General features: G+C 32.4%; 1 protein-coding gene across 1 annotated transcript in view; it reads right to left on the reverse strand.

The window, feature by feature from the left end:
- The window catches only part of LOC134687316 (E3 ubiquitin-protein ligase rnf213-alpha-like), a 78,193-nt gene that overhangs the window by 60,731 nt on the left and 4,141 nt on the right, over positions 1 to 13,321 (reverse strand). Inside the window, exons 2-11 of the mRNA XM_063547504.1 lie at positions 11,508 to 11,866; positions 10,642 to 10,785; positions 9,940 to 10,227; positions 8,362 to 8,942; positions 7,377 to 7,530; positions 6,539 to 6,759; positions 6,185 to 6,337; positions 5,634 to 5,804; positions 3,581 to 4,271; positions 3,054 to 3,231 (exon numbers count right to left, since the gene is read on the reverse strand). Coding sequence (XP_063403574.1) covers positions 3,054 to 3,231; positions 3,581 to 4,271; positions 5,634 to 5,804; positions 6,185 to 6,337; positions 6,539 to 6,759; positions 7,377 to 7,530; positions 8,362 to 8,942; positions 9,940 to 10,227; positions 10,642 to 10,785; positions 11,508 to 11,832 — 2,906 coding nt within the window. The 5' untranslated portion in view covers positions 11,833 to 11,866. The remainder of the gene's footprint in view (positions 1 to 3,053; positions 3,232 to 3,580; positions 4,272 to 5,633; positions 5,805 to 6,184; positions 6,338 to 6,538; positions 6,760 to 7,376; positions 7,531 to 8,361; positions 8,943 to 9,939; positions 10,228 to 10,641; positions 10,786 to 11,507; positions 11,867 to 13,321) is intronic.

Raw genomic sequence — 13,321 nt, forward strand, 5'->3', positions numbered from 1 at the left:
GTCTTTTATGTTGTCAGTAAGAGTTGATACCAGATGGACAACTTTGTCAGGAAGGGTGGCATCTCTTGGTGAGCGGCTGAAGTCGATACCTTTGAAGTTCTCTTGTTCACTTGTTGTTAGGATGAACTGGGAGAGAAGTGGCCCAAAAGATGGTTCATCAGTGAGGTACTCGGCTGATAAGGCAGTCAGGAACCCGTCAACTTGCAGTCGGACAGTGCTGTAAGACAGCTCTCTCTGTTGTAGTGCCTTACTAAGGATGTTAATCTTGCTGAAGATGTCACTCAGGAAGTGGAGCAGGAACAGTAACTTGTATGATGTCATGTGATGGACCATGGAACTGGCAACAATATCACTGTCACCTTGGTCTGATACCATATGGACGATGGAAACTAGGGATCTTCTCAAGTTGTCTAATGCATGGCCCATGGACAACCATCTGACCTTGTGTACATCTAATGGATTCAGCTGTGGATCATCTAGGATGGTTTGCCAGGTACGAGGCTCAGACAGGTTGGAAGGTGACCTCTTAAAATAGGTGTATACTGTTTTGATGATGCTCTCAACAAACTTTATTTCTGGGATCTCTTTGGATAGGTCTACACATGCTAGTGCTAGTCGATGAGCAACACAATGCATCTCTATCAGATATGGACTGTTCTCTTTTAGGAGCTGGGATACACCTGTGTGTTTACCGATCATGACAGCTGCACCATCGGATCCCATGCCGTACATCTTAGAAAGGTCAACATCATTTGCTTGTAGGTAGGCTATAATTTGGCTGGTTATGGCTACACTGTCGCAGGCAGTCAGGTTTATCAGTTTTGAGTAGGTGATGGTAAGTTTGGCATCTTTCAAATAGTTGAGATACAATATTAAGTGTTTCTGTGTAGATAGGTCAGTGGACTCGTCTATCATTATGGAGAACGCTGGACTGTCTTTTACATCTTGCAAAACTGTCTGCTCAATCTGGGATGAATCAATTTTGATGAATTCAGAGCAAGTCGTATCTTCTTGGTACATTGTCGTTGTTATAGGTGCCCCATTCATCTTGGACAGCACATTCATAGACTGGTACTTGTCGATGGGTAAGTTTTCTTTGGCAATGTAGTAAGCATTTCTAAACAGTGTTGTCATGGCATCATCTGTTTTCTCGTAAACCTTCTCTACCAACGTCTTAAGTTTGTTGTCTTTGGCTGCTTCATCAGACTTTAAGGCTTGAACATGATCATTGGAACTTGCATGGTCTACTAAACTGGACTTTCTGAAGTTGGAGGCCCCGGGATATACAAAATTGTTTTTCTTTTTGTGTTTCTGGCATATGGTGCAGAACATAGCATTACGTATACTGTCAAAGGTAAGCCATGCAAACAACTGCAACCATTTGGCATTGAAAGATCTTGCATTTTTGGCAGGTTTCTGGTTTTCATCTGACGAGTCTCTTTTACGCTTATTCATGGTTGGATTTGGTTATGAGTTTATATTTAATATTCAAAGGTTTTATACCAGCAAAAAAAAATATTAAACAATTGACAGTGAAGATGTATGGCTTCACCCGCGGGTAAAAATCGGAAGTTAGGAGAGAAAACAAAAGAAAGGATAACGCCCATTACATTCTGTGAGTAGAATGGTTTCAAAAAATCGGAAGTGCAAAAAAAACAAAAAAAATCTAGATTGTTCATTCGCTGAGATATTTCTTAAAATAGGCTGTATGGCTTCAAATGTAAATTACATTATTTATTTTTAATTCTTTTTTAAAACATTTTTTTTTTAATTCTTCATTTTCTATAAATTATATGCTTTACCACTTTTGCAAATCTTTTAATATCTTTAACTACCATACCCGACCGAAAAGTTAACAGTAAAATCAATCTCTCAAGTAAGATAATTATCAATTAACCCATGTTGATCCCCAGTTTTCATGCGCAAACTCAGTAATCATAAATCTATATTTAACCAACAGTGTCCAAATCAGCTGATCGACTATAAATGGATTATAAATGTTTTATTTGGATAAATATAGAAAGATTCTCTAGTCAACAGTGTCATTTGTCTTCTTTAATGAATAAAAAAATGACAAAATGACTAGGTCAGAATGGTTAAAACGTTAAATTTGATGCACAGGAAATCGCCATATTGTTTTTATTTCTGAACAGGTGTTTCCAGGTGAGATTTGTGTACATCGCCTTTATGGCTTTAATCAAGACAATAACGACACCCAAGCCGAATTCGAACTTCCTGGACATTGATTACTATCCTCAAGTGGTGATAATTACTATGAAAACAAACCTAGTGGCTTCAACCCAGACTTACCCCACGCTGTGACTTGACAGAGTCCTGTTCATTGTTTTCACTTATATTATAGAATAAACAACAAACTAATGATAAATATTTATTAAAACACAACTCAAATCAGCAAACATTTTATTTTGTCTCAAACAAATCTATTTTTCTTGATGACCTGAAAACGAAAATAAGTTCAAAATGGCGACCGAAAAATCCTGATCGTAATGAAATGACCGAAATTATTTCTGTAAAAAAAAAAAAAAAGACCAAAATCCCAATAAATCATTTCGGTCTTCTGAGTTTCCAAATCGGTCATGACTGGCATATATGACCGTTTCCGGACCCTTGGGTATAAGAACCCTTCAAAACAAAACCAAAATTGATGTTTTATTTCATATTTGAATGCTCAAAATCAAGCAAAGTATTATACATGTACATGTATACTTGTAATTGCATTAAGTGGATTTCAACCCAATTAGCTCATATCTTAATTCAGTACAATGTACTTTTTTTCTGAAGAATTTGTACAATACATTAACATTTTTTTTTTTAATTTCCAAATTCATTTATCTTTGGTTTACTGTTAACTTTGACATTTTCATCCATTATTGAGAATAACATGTGGCAGATGTCATTGAATTACATGAAAATACAATATGAATAGTAAATAAAAAGTCTTAATATCTTTCAAATAATTCTTGATGAAACACTACATCAACTGTAACAAAAAATAATTAGAATATCAATATGTGCTGGCTTTCAAAACTTACTTAGTTTCGACTCCAAGTTGATCAACTAAACTTCCAGTTAATGAAGCCAATGACTGAACTGACTGTGTACATTCTGTGAATTGACTGGAAACCTGTTCTTCAGGTATACCAGGAAACTTGATGACTGGTTCCTCTTCCTCCATGAATTCCTCTTCGTGATCCAAGCACCAAACTATACCTAATCATAGAACTGTTGCATCAAAAGTTAGTCAAAAATATGGCATCATACAATTTTCCTGTGATCTCACTTTGTTAATTTTCTTCTGTAGCTAATGGCAAGTTACTTAGAATCAAATGACAAATTATTAAAAGAAAATTCTGTTATATCAACAAAAACTTAAATGACAATTAATAATAAAATTTGCAAGTCATTTACTTTGACTGGGGTTAATAATGCCACAAAAAAGCAAATACATCTTTCAAAATGATAAAAAAAAAAATCTCTCTTGATTTTGCCTCTCTTTAATTATCATGCAGGAAATTAAAGTTTAAAAAAAATATCTGATAAATTTGACAAAAACACAAACCCCCATTAATATCATCTGGTTCCACATTTTTCAGACCTTCTTTTGCTAGCTCCATATTGTATCCAGCTGTCACAATTTTCTGTATAAATTTCCTGGTTTTGATTTCATCTGATTCCTCTACATTTTCTATTACTGCCTCGTCACTATCTTTTGTTTCTTCTTCTTCTTCTTGTCCTTGAATAATCTCATCACTATCTTTTGTTTCTTTTTCTTCTCGTCTTTGTCTATCCATTTGTTCCACATCATCCTTGGCAGCAGACATAGCTTTGACAAGATCTTCTCTTGTACATCCCTGCTTAACAGCAGACAACAGTGGATAGATGAGAGCAGACGGCTCTTGATTGGAGCCAATTTTAACAAGTTCTTGTTGCAATATCACCATTTGATCTATAGTGAAGAAATTCAAGCAATAATATTTTTCTCTCTTCTCATCTATGTATCTCAGCCAGTTTTCATGACACTGCTCAAGAAATTTCGCTATTTTGAGTATAATAGCGCTGACATCTTGACTGGACTCATCAACTCTTCCTTTTAATGTATGCCTGTCCTCTCCATATCCAAAGTATATGAATGCACATGCTAGTCTTCCTCGGTCACACAAAAACTTAAAATGCCATTGAGAGAACAGAACACATCCTTCTTCTACTAATTTGGCATAAATATTTCCAAGTCTGACTACTCCATCCAAAATCTGTAAGAATAAAAAAAAAATTCCAATAGTGATTTTCAGAATTTCATCTTAAGAATGAATCATATAATCTTGACGTTAAAATCATAATTTGAAGTAGGTTAATTTAAATACTGCTGGTTTGCATCATTGAAGACTTTCAAATTACAAAGTCTTTTTTTTTCTAAATTAATTGTGAGACATACTTAAAATTTTAAGACTTCATCATATACCAGTGATCATGCTCCTGAGGTTTTTTTGTGAAAATGGATTTTAATGGATGATCACTACAGCAATTTGCAAAAATATGTTGCATGGCCAATGTAATTTAGAACAAACTGTCTCCATCTGTAACTTAACATGTTGTAACAATACAGCAAAGTTATCAACAACCCATTAAAATATTTTGGAAAAATTGAAAAGTTGTAATAATGAAAGACCAAAATATAAAAAAGAAGATGTGGTATGATTGCCAATGAGACAACTATCCACAAAAGACCAAAATGACACAAACATTAACAATTATAGGTCACTGTACGGCCTTCAACAATGAGCTAAGCCAATACCGCATGTAGTCAGCTATAAAAGGCCCCGATAAGACAATGTAAAACAATTCAAGCGAGAAAATTAACGGCCTTATTTATGTAAAAAAATGAACAAAAACAAATATGTAACACATAAATAAACAACAACCACTGGTCCGAGACCACCATTGTCGTCCCTTGATTTTCATTGTTCACAAATATAGTCCCTACTGTTGACAGTGGGTTACTTGCCATTAATTTTTATACCCCTTCCAAATTTATTTCTCCAAGTTTAATGTCTCAAATTGCAAGTAGGGGGATAAAACTACACTGTAAAAATATTTGGGTCCAGAATTTTAAAGGAAAGTAGTGATTTGGTCCAGCTGAAAAAGGTTGAAAATGAGCACTTCAGAAGCTGTCAAAGGATTTCAAGACGCCCTAACCATAAAACTGTCCATATTTTGAGTTAGAGGCGATGAAGTTTTCTATAATTTTGATATAATTTGTCCCAAAAGTAGTACAACACACTGTAAAAGTTTCTTTGAGAAAGCGCAGGTGGGATTTTTTTTATTTTCATTTATGTTCTAAAAGAAATGCACTACGAATTAATTGTGTTCTCGGACCTAATGAATTACAGGCTCCTGACTTGGGACAGGCACATACATAAATAATGTGGCGGGGTTAAACATGTTAGCCCATATAACTAAATGCACAATATCAATCCAGGAAAATGTAAAACAGTTCGTTACTTTTCAATGAACATTTGTGTCTTAATGTTCTCATAGTTTTTTTATGACATGTGGTTGATATCGTATTGACATATACCATATACCTTCTTTTATTCCTATGAAAATGACTTTACCACATAAAATCTATCCACTTCATTCTTGAATCCACTCTCTGCCTTGTGGGCCATTAACATCAGTCTGGACTGAAGGTTACGGAGTTGATCATATCTGTAGAGTTTTCTCTGTGTTACTGTACCTTCCTGATCATCTTCTGCAACCCTTAGTTCTAATACATCTGTCAAGTTCTAGTAAAGCAATTTTATTTTTTTTTAAAAAGTCAACAATTTAAGAACATAAATAACAAGTTAATAGGATAGTTGTCAATGTCCTACCACCGACTTACCTACACGGAGGCGATCTAAAATGGGGTAGGATTCCATTAAAAAAAATCCAATCATAATCATGACATGGTCTCAAATAATTATTGTTACCATTATTTTTTTTTTAAATTTAATGTAATTCGTTATAATCAGTTTGTATTTTATTCATCTAAAAGAAAGAGTATATTTTTAAATCATGCACCAAAAAAAAACCTCAACATCATTTGGCAAGAATGTTTACCTTTATTTGTCATGAAGGTACCCCATTAACCCTTAAAAAAATTGAATAAGTATAGTTATCTTACTGTTTTTCTAAGATTTACAATTTTCTTGAGGTTTCCTACTTGATAAATTCCCTTGGTGTTTATAGCTTCAGCCTGTTGAAGGCAGCTAACTTCTACTGAACCATAAGATCTCTTCACAGTCTGTAACCATGCCAACTGTCTGTAGGTATCAATCTAAACAAACACAGAGAATTATTTAGTTATTTTCATATTTGTAATTTCTGGTTTCAGGTAAATCTCAAACTAGTTTTGCAATTTTCATTGCAATTAATTAAAACTTTAAATAAATTTTACAGTATTAGAAAATAGTGTGAATGCAAATGGTTGTTGGTTGTTTTAAGGTAAATTTCACATGTAGCGCGAGTTATGACATACCAATTTCCTTGGAAGTTCTGGGTTTTCTGATAATTCTCTCCAGACTTCTTGACATTTATCTAGTAAACTCTTTGTATTGCAGTGAATATCAAGATTGAAAATCAGTGGAGCATATCCATTTGTCGCGGAGTAAAGACAGTTGACCTTGTCAATCTCCATGTCTCCTTCTCCAGCAGAAATACTGGCCAAGTTAACAAACACCTTCAGTTCTTTCAGTCCACCTTAAAGTAAATTAGGATATCCAAATGAACCTGTTTTTAAAGGACATGTAAATTTGTTTTTTGATCAATAATGGTTTTATTTTACAAATTGTGACTTGATTGGCACTGACCATACCACATCTTCTTATGTAGTTTATTAGAAGGACATAGTTAAATCTGTCACCATATAATCATACCTGCAAACTGTCACTATTTTTTAGGGGATTTCCCCCCATGGAGGCTCCCAAATTGAAATTTTGAATAGCAATTTTGTCTACAATTCAAACAAAACAATTAATTTTACAATGACTTTTGGTTTATAAAAGTATGAAGAGGACGAAAAGACATTAAAATGTATTTGAAGGCCTCCTTGAAGGTTCTTTAGGACTATGACAGCCATCTTGCCCGCAAAACCCCAATGGGCATTTTGAAAAATTGGCAGGTATGTATAATGTCAGAATGCAAAATCCTTGCTGTAAACAATTATAAAACCTCATCAGAGCAAATGTAATTTACTTGCCTCTAATTCTAGTTGATTGATATTCTAGCATAAAACTTATTTTTTTAAAAGGTGAGAAAGCATACACCCTGATGCTTAATGTAGCAAAAAGCACATTTGCATATTTCCAACAACTTACATGGCATGGATTCTCGTAGCCAATAAACAAACTGTTTACATCTAATAAATGTTTTCAAACATTCTACTCTGTCTTTTGTAAAATCCCTCAGAACAGAACAGGTTCTCAAAAATGAATGGTCAAGTTTATTCATATTGGTATCAGCTCCTTTGGTCTAAAGAGAGAAAGCATTATTAAATGTGCATTTCTGCAGAAAAAATCAACTCTTATAAAAGTCTATAAAATCATTAAGCTCAAACACACTACAGATACTAACTTGACAGCACTTATTCATGAAATTATATTACCTACAGTTCTATAAAAATAGTTCCCAAAAACAATGTTTTAAGGATATTCGCTTGACATGTTATGGAATTTTTGTCAGATTTTCCAAATTCTCTGGTTTTATCTATTGAATGCCTTAAAGGTTTTTGCTATTGACCCCCATTTTTATTTATATAAATCTTTTACATGTATAAGACATTTGTAAAAGTCTTATAAAATCTTATTATTTTTTAATAGTTTTTGAGAACTTTAACTTGTCAATGATAAAGTAATGAAAAATCAAGAGAAAACATTTTCCCGCCAAAATTTTTTATGGCTAATATCTCGAAAACAATCACATTGACCCCTACATTTTTTTTTTGCTTTTTTGCTTACCTAATTAATCCCCTTATCGATATATATACTAGTGTTAATTGGAAAGTGATTCATTTTGAAATTGAGTAGCAAACTTCCTTAAACTGATTTACTTCATTTCCATGGTTAATGTTTTCAATGTGTTGATAATAAAGCTGAGTAATGGCTATAAACTCAAGAAGGTCTTAAATGTTTCATATGCTTTACTTCCAGTCATTGTTATACAAGGATGTGGGCAAGTTACAGACATTGCAGGCCTATTGTTACGTAAAAACATCTCTAAAACTTAAGCCAAATTATAGACTATAAAATATACTTAACTGAAACTAAACTAATTCACAACAGTTAACATATTGTCACAACTTACACATTTGCATATTGTGATGATTTGATTAAAGTCTCCCTTCAAATCAAATGCTTTTACCACTTCTAGTATTGCTTCAGCGCCAAATTCACAACTTTTCAAATTTCGATAATTTTCTACTTGGTAAAGTCTTTCATCTACCCAACTTGTATTTCCTTCCCTTTCCAGTAAGATAAGCTCATTTTGCAAAGTTGCAATTTCAGTTTTTCTGAAGAACCTGTCAAATTCAGAAAATAACAGATCTCCTGATTTCAATTTCTGGCAAATAGTTTTCCACAGTTTTGCAGTAGGATCCCAGACCTCACTGAAAACTTCTTGAATAATTAGTGTTCTTATTTTTTTCTTCTTTAATTCAATCCCTCTTTCTTCCCATAGTTTCGTAAAAAGAAGACTTCTGCTGCATTCCATGATATCTGGTAGAATATCCAGCTGGTCCTGACTGAGTTTAAAGACTTTGACAAATGGCCTGTGCTTCTCTATATCAGTTATTTCATTAAACTGTTCAGTTTTAACAAGGTCCTTAAGAGGATATGTGTCTAAGCTTTCCAAACTTATTATTTTTTCTTTCATTTCACCTGTATAGGCTGTAAAATATAATAATTGAATTTCTTTATTTAAAGACTTTACCAGCCTGTGGCTATCTTATCATCAATCAAGGTAATGGTATATATAATTTTATCACAAATTTTTCCCTCTAATATTTTGAATTAATTCCATTTTCATGGATTTAGGAAATATTGTAATTTTCATTAATATTTGATTTTGAATATATTTGCCAAAGTCTGCATGCAAGCCTATAGAAAATTTACACTTTGTTTACCATTAAATTAGTGGTTGAACTATACCCTTGGAAACCACATAAATTTGTACCCCACCAATAATGATGAAACCATAGTACACCTGTATATGTTATGTCATTTTCTAGGGTTAATTTACCACCTTGGTTTATCTGTGTATTTTAAACAAATGGCAATAATTTAATTTTGGATGTAATGCATCTTCTGATTGGCTGACGTTATTTTGTTATGAGCCCATAGACATAATTTAGTCATGTGACTGTGACGTCATCAACGTTTTTTCATGTTTTTTTACGATTTAAAATGGAATTTAGAATTAAAATACAAGAAATGACTGTAATATTTTTTCTGTCTATTCTAAATAACATAAAAAATGTGGTGCACACTGTTAAATAACCTGATCGAGCGTTATTCAGTGTGCACCACATTTTTTTTGTTATTTCTTCATAGACAGAAAAAATATTACAGTCATTCCTTAAATACTAGATTGAATATAGATTGGCAAAAAAGGTGTAGTATGATTGCCAATACCAACGAATAAGACAACTTGATAGATCTCCACCAGAGAACAAATGACTTAGAATGTAGAAACTAAACATCACCACACAGCCTTCAACAATTAGCAAAACCCATATAGCAAGAACAAACAATAAATTAACACAAATATGATATACATGTATTATATATATAGAAACATTACACTGAATGACCATGATGACAGGATCATAACTTTTGATCCTGCATGGTTATTGATTTTTATAGTCTTGTATACAAAATTGTTTACCTTTGCAGTAATTGCAATAAGACAGGAATTCCTTTACTATTTTTAGAGTTTCTATGTAAGCTTGCAATTCCTTCTCCCTCAAGTTTAATGTCATCATTATAGCTTTGTATTTCATATCTTTCAGAGCCTGTACAATCCTTTGAAAGTTCTCTCTTTTATCCATTATCATTTGCAAGTCTTTTACCATTATTTTTCCACTTAATAATTTGTCAACCAAAGTTTTCAGGATAATTATGGAATTATCCAGTAAAGGGAGAAAATCATCTTTCAAATATGCAGAAAATTTGCCTGTAAAAATAAAAATTATGATGTGGAAAAAATACCATAACACTTGAATTGATATTACAGGGGGAAATAAACAGCTGCCCCTTTGTCTTGTGTGCAAGTTTTAAGCAATAATCATAAATAGTGTCTGGGATACAGCGAAACATGTGGAAGCACACCTTTTTTTAACAAAAAACTCAATAACTCCCAAATAAAATTTCGAATTAACACCAAAAAGTATTCAGATCTTAAGATTGATATAACTAAGAAGTGTGTAACGTTTTAAGCGATAATCATAATTATATTGTTTTTGAGATAAGGTGGGACATGTGACCCCACCCCCTTTTTTACAAAAAACTCAATATCTCTAAAATATTTTTTTTTAATAAAAACCAAAAAGTATACAGATAATAATTTCTTGTTTCAACCACAACTCACATGGATCTGGACTGTCTAAAAGACTTGGTGACTGAGATACTGAACTCTGCTTTGTTGATGATCGTCTTGTGTACATGCCCTCATTATTTTTCGAAATGTATTCTGCTGGTCTTTCTACAGGGACAGATTTAGAGCTTCTGGCACCTGAAATTGAAAGGGTTCATAAAACAGCTAAAAAAGAAGGCTTTACTTCTTGTAAATTAAATTGGAAAAGGAAGGCATTGATTATTTGATGGCTGTGTTATTGCCAATAATGGCTGCACAATGGGGAAGGGAGATGAGATGAATGTATATGATGCTACATGTACCACATAGTTTCAATACAAAACTGGAAAACAAATCATTAATTCCATTCAACCATAAAAATAAATCAAAGATATATAGATAATCATTCAACTTTTTAGAAACAAAATAATTATCTGTATTTTGGAAAAATATTCTAATATATCAAAAGATCATATCTTGGCAATACAATTTACTTGGGTTTTTTTACACTTTGTATATAAAATTGTAATAACATTTGTACTTCAATTAACAAAATTGATAAGGTCATATAAATAAGATTCTTAAATTTCAATGTTATCAAAATTATTGAACCAATGCATGCATACATGTACAGTATATGTACTGATTAAACTAAGTATTGCATTAATTCATGTTTTTTTTGTTTTACATTCAATTTTATAACACATGTATAACATATATATATAAAAAAATCACATTCAGTTCTTTAGAGTAAAACTTAACCATTCAAGAATATGTATTTTTTTAAATTTGATGTTTCATTATATATATGACTTTCAGTCAAAATTTATAATTTTCAGTTCCATTGAAAAACATGACAACTGTTAAATTTAAAATTTTACCAAGTTCAGTTAACTTGCTCTGGTCAGTGTCACATGTTGTACAAAATTTCACTCCAGGTATCAATTCTGCTCCACATGTATTACCATACACATTCTTCCCAGTGCACAAAATTTTAGGTGCCAAAAATATGGTAGGATCTATTTTCCATCCACATCCCATACAGAATTTCTGTATTTTTCTTATCAAAGATGAACATTGAGGACAAGCTTTAGTAGTGATATCATCTTCTGTGGCTACTTTACCACCACAAGCCAGACATAACTTTGAGGATTGGTGAATTTCTTCACCACAAATTTTCCCATTAACTGTATTTTTACACTTCATCGAAAAGATTTTACATCATGCTTTTATATCAAAACTGAAAAATAAAGAAAGTATACTTGACTGCATGGTAAAAGATTCAACTACAATTTTTCTGAGAAATAATCTTGAACTACATACAAATTTACTTCAATTTTCAAAAATAAATTTCAATATCTGGGAACAACCATTCTGGACAAGGAAAGATAACTCTAATTTAGTTATCCAGAAACCATTTGTCTTCGGACAATGCTGAAGACGACCACACTGCCGAAGCTGATGCTATACCAATATACGACTACAAAAAGTTTTGATGTCATATAATGCTGAGTTCACATGTAATTTGAATTTGATTCGCATTAACTAGTTCAAATTAGTTTAATTCGCATTCGTAACGTTTTACGTCCAACCATCAATTCTAATCCGAATTGTAATGCACGTTAAATTTGCTTTACTGTCCAAACGATGTTAACTTTGAATTTGTATTCCAAATAATGTATTTCAAATGTGAATTGAATAATTTGAATTAGCCAATTTGAATCAATTCAAATTAAACCAGATGCTCCGCAGGGCGCAGCTTTATACGACTGCAGAGGTTGAACCCTGAACGGTTGGGGCAAGTATGGACACAACAATCAAGCTGGATTCAGCTCTAAATTTGGATTGTGGTTAAATAGTTGACACAGCATAGGTTTCTGACACAGAATGAATGTGGTCTACTGAACTTAAAAAAAAAATTGCATTTGAGCAATTCACTATGCTATTGAATATTAATCCTCTCAAAAATATGTTTGAAGAAATTTTCTTTTTATTTATGAAATCTGAAATGAAAAAAATTGACCCCCCCCCCCCCCCCCCAATTTTTTTTTCACATCCCCCTTTCCCTTATTTCAAAACTGATCTCAATTCAAATTTCTAATGAAGTTTGCAACAATAACTACTCATTTAAATACATCATAAAATATTAAAATTTAAAAAAGTGCTTGTTATCACTGACAATGACTGAATGGTAAAGATTGTTTTAATCTATCAGTTGGTAGTAAAAGTGAATATACATTGTATATTGTATAAAACAATGATTTAAGTTGATTCAACTACTATTCTGGACAAAGAAAGATAACTCCAATTGAAATCCAATCCAATTGGAATTTCTTGCTATTGCACAATATTGTGCAATTAGATATTTCTTGCTATTGTGCAATACTGTGCAATTGAAAATATTTGCTATTGCACAATACTGTGCAATTGAAGATTTCTTGCTATTGCACAATACTGTGCAATTGAAGATTTCTTGCCATTGCTGAATTTATAAATGTGCAATTGAAAATTTCTTGCTATTGCACAATACTTAATATAATAATTTTGGATCCTGATTTGGACCAACCTGAAAACTGGGCCCATAATCAAAAATCTAAGTATATGTTTAGATTCAGCACATCAAAGAGGCCCAAGAATTCAATTTTTGTTAAAATCAAACTTAGTTTAATTTTGGACCCTTTGGACTTTAAAGTAG

Source organism: Mytilus trossulus, chromosome 10 (assembly GCF_036588685.1).
Source record: "Mytilus trossulus isolate FHL-02 chromosome 10, PNRI_Mtr1.1.1.hap1, whole genome shotgun sequence".
Classification (NCBI taxonomy): Eukaryota; Metazoa; Mollusca; class Bivalvia; order Mytilida; family Mytilidae; genus Mytilus; species Mytilus trossulus.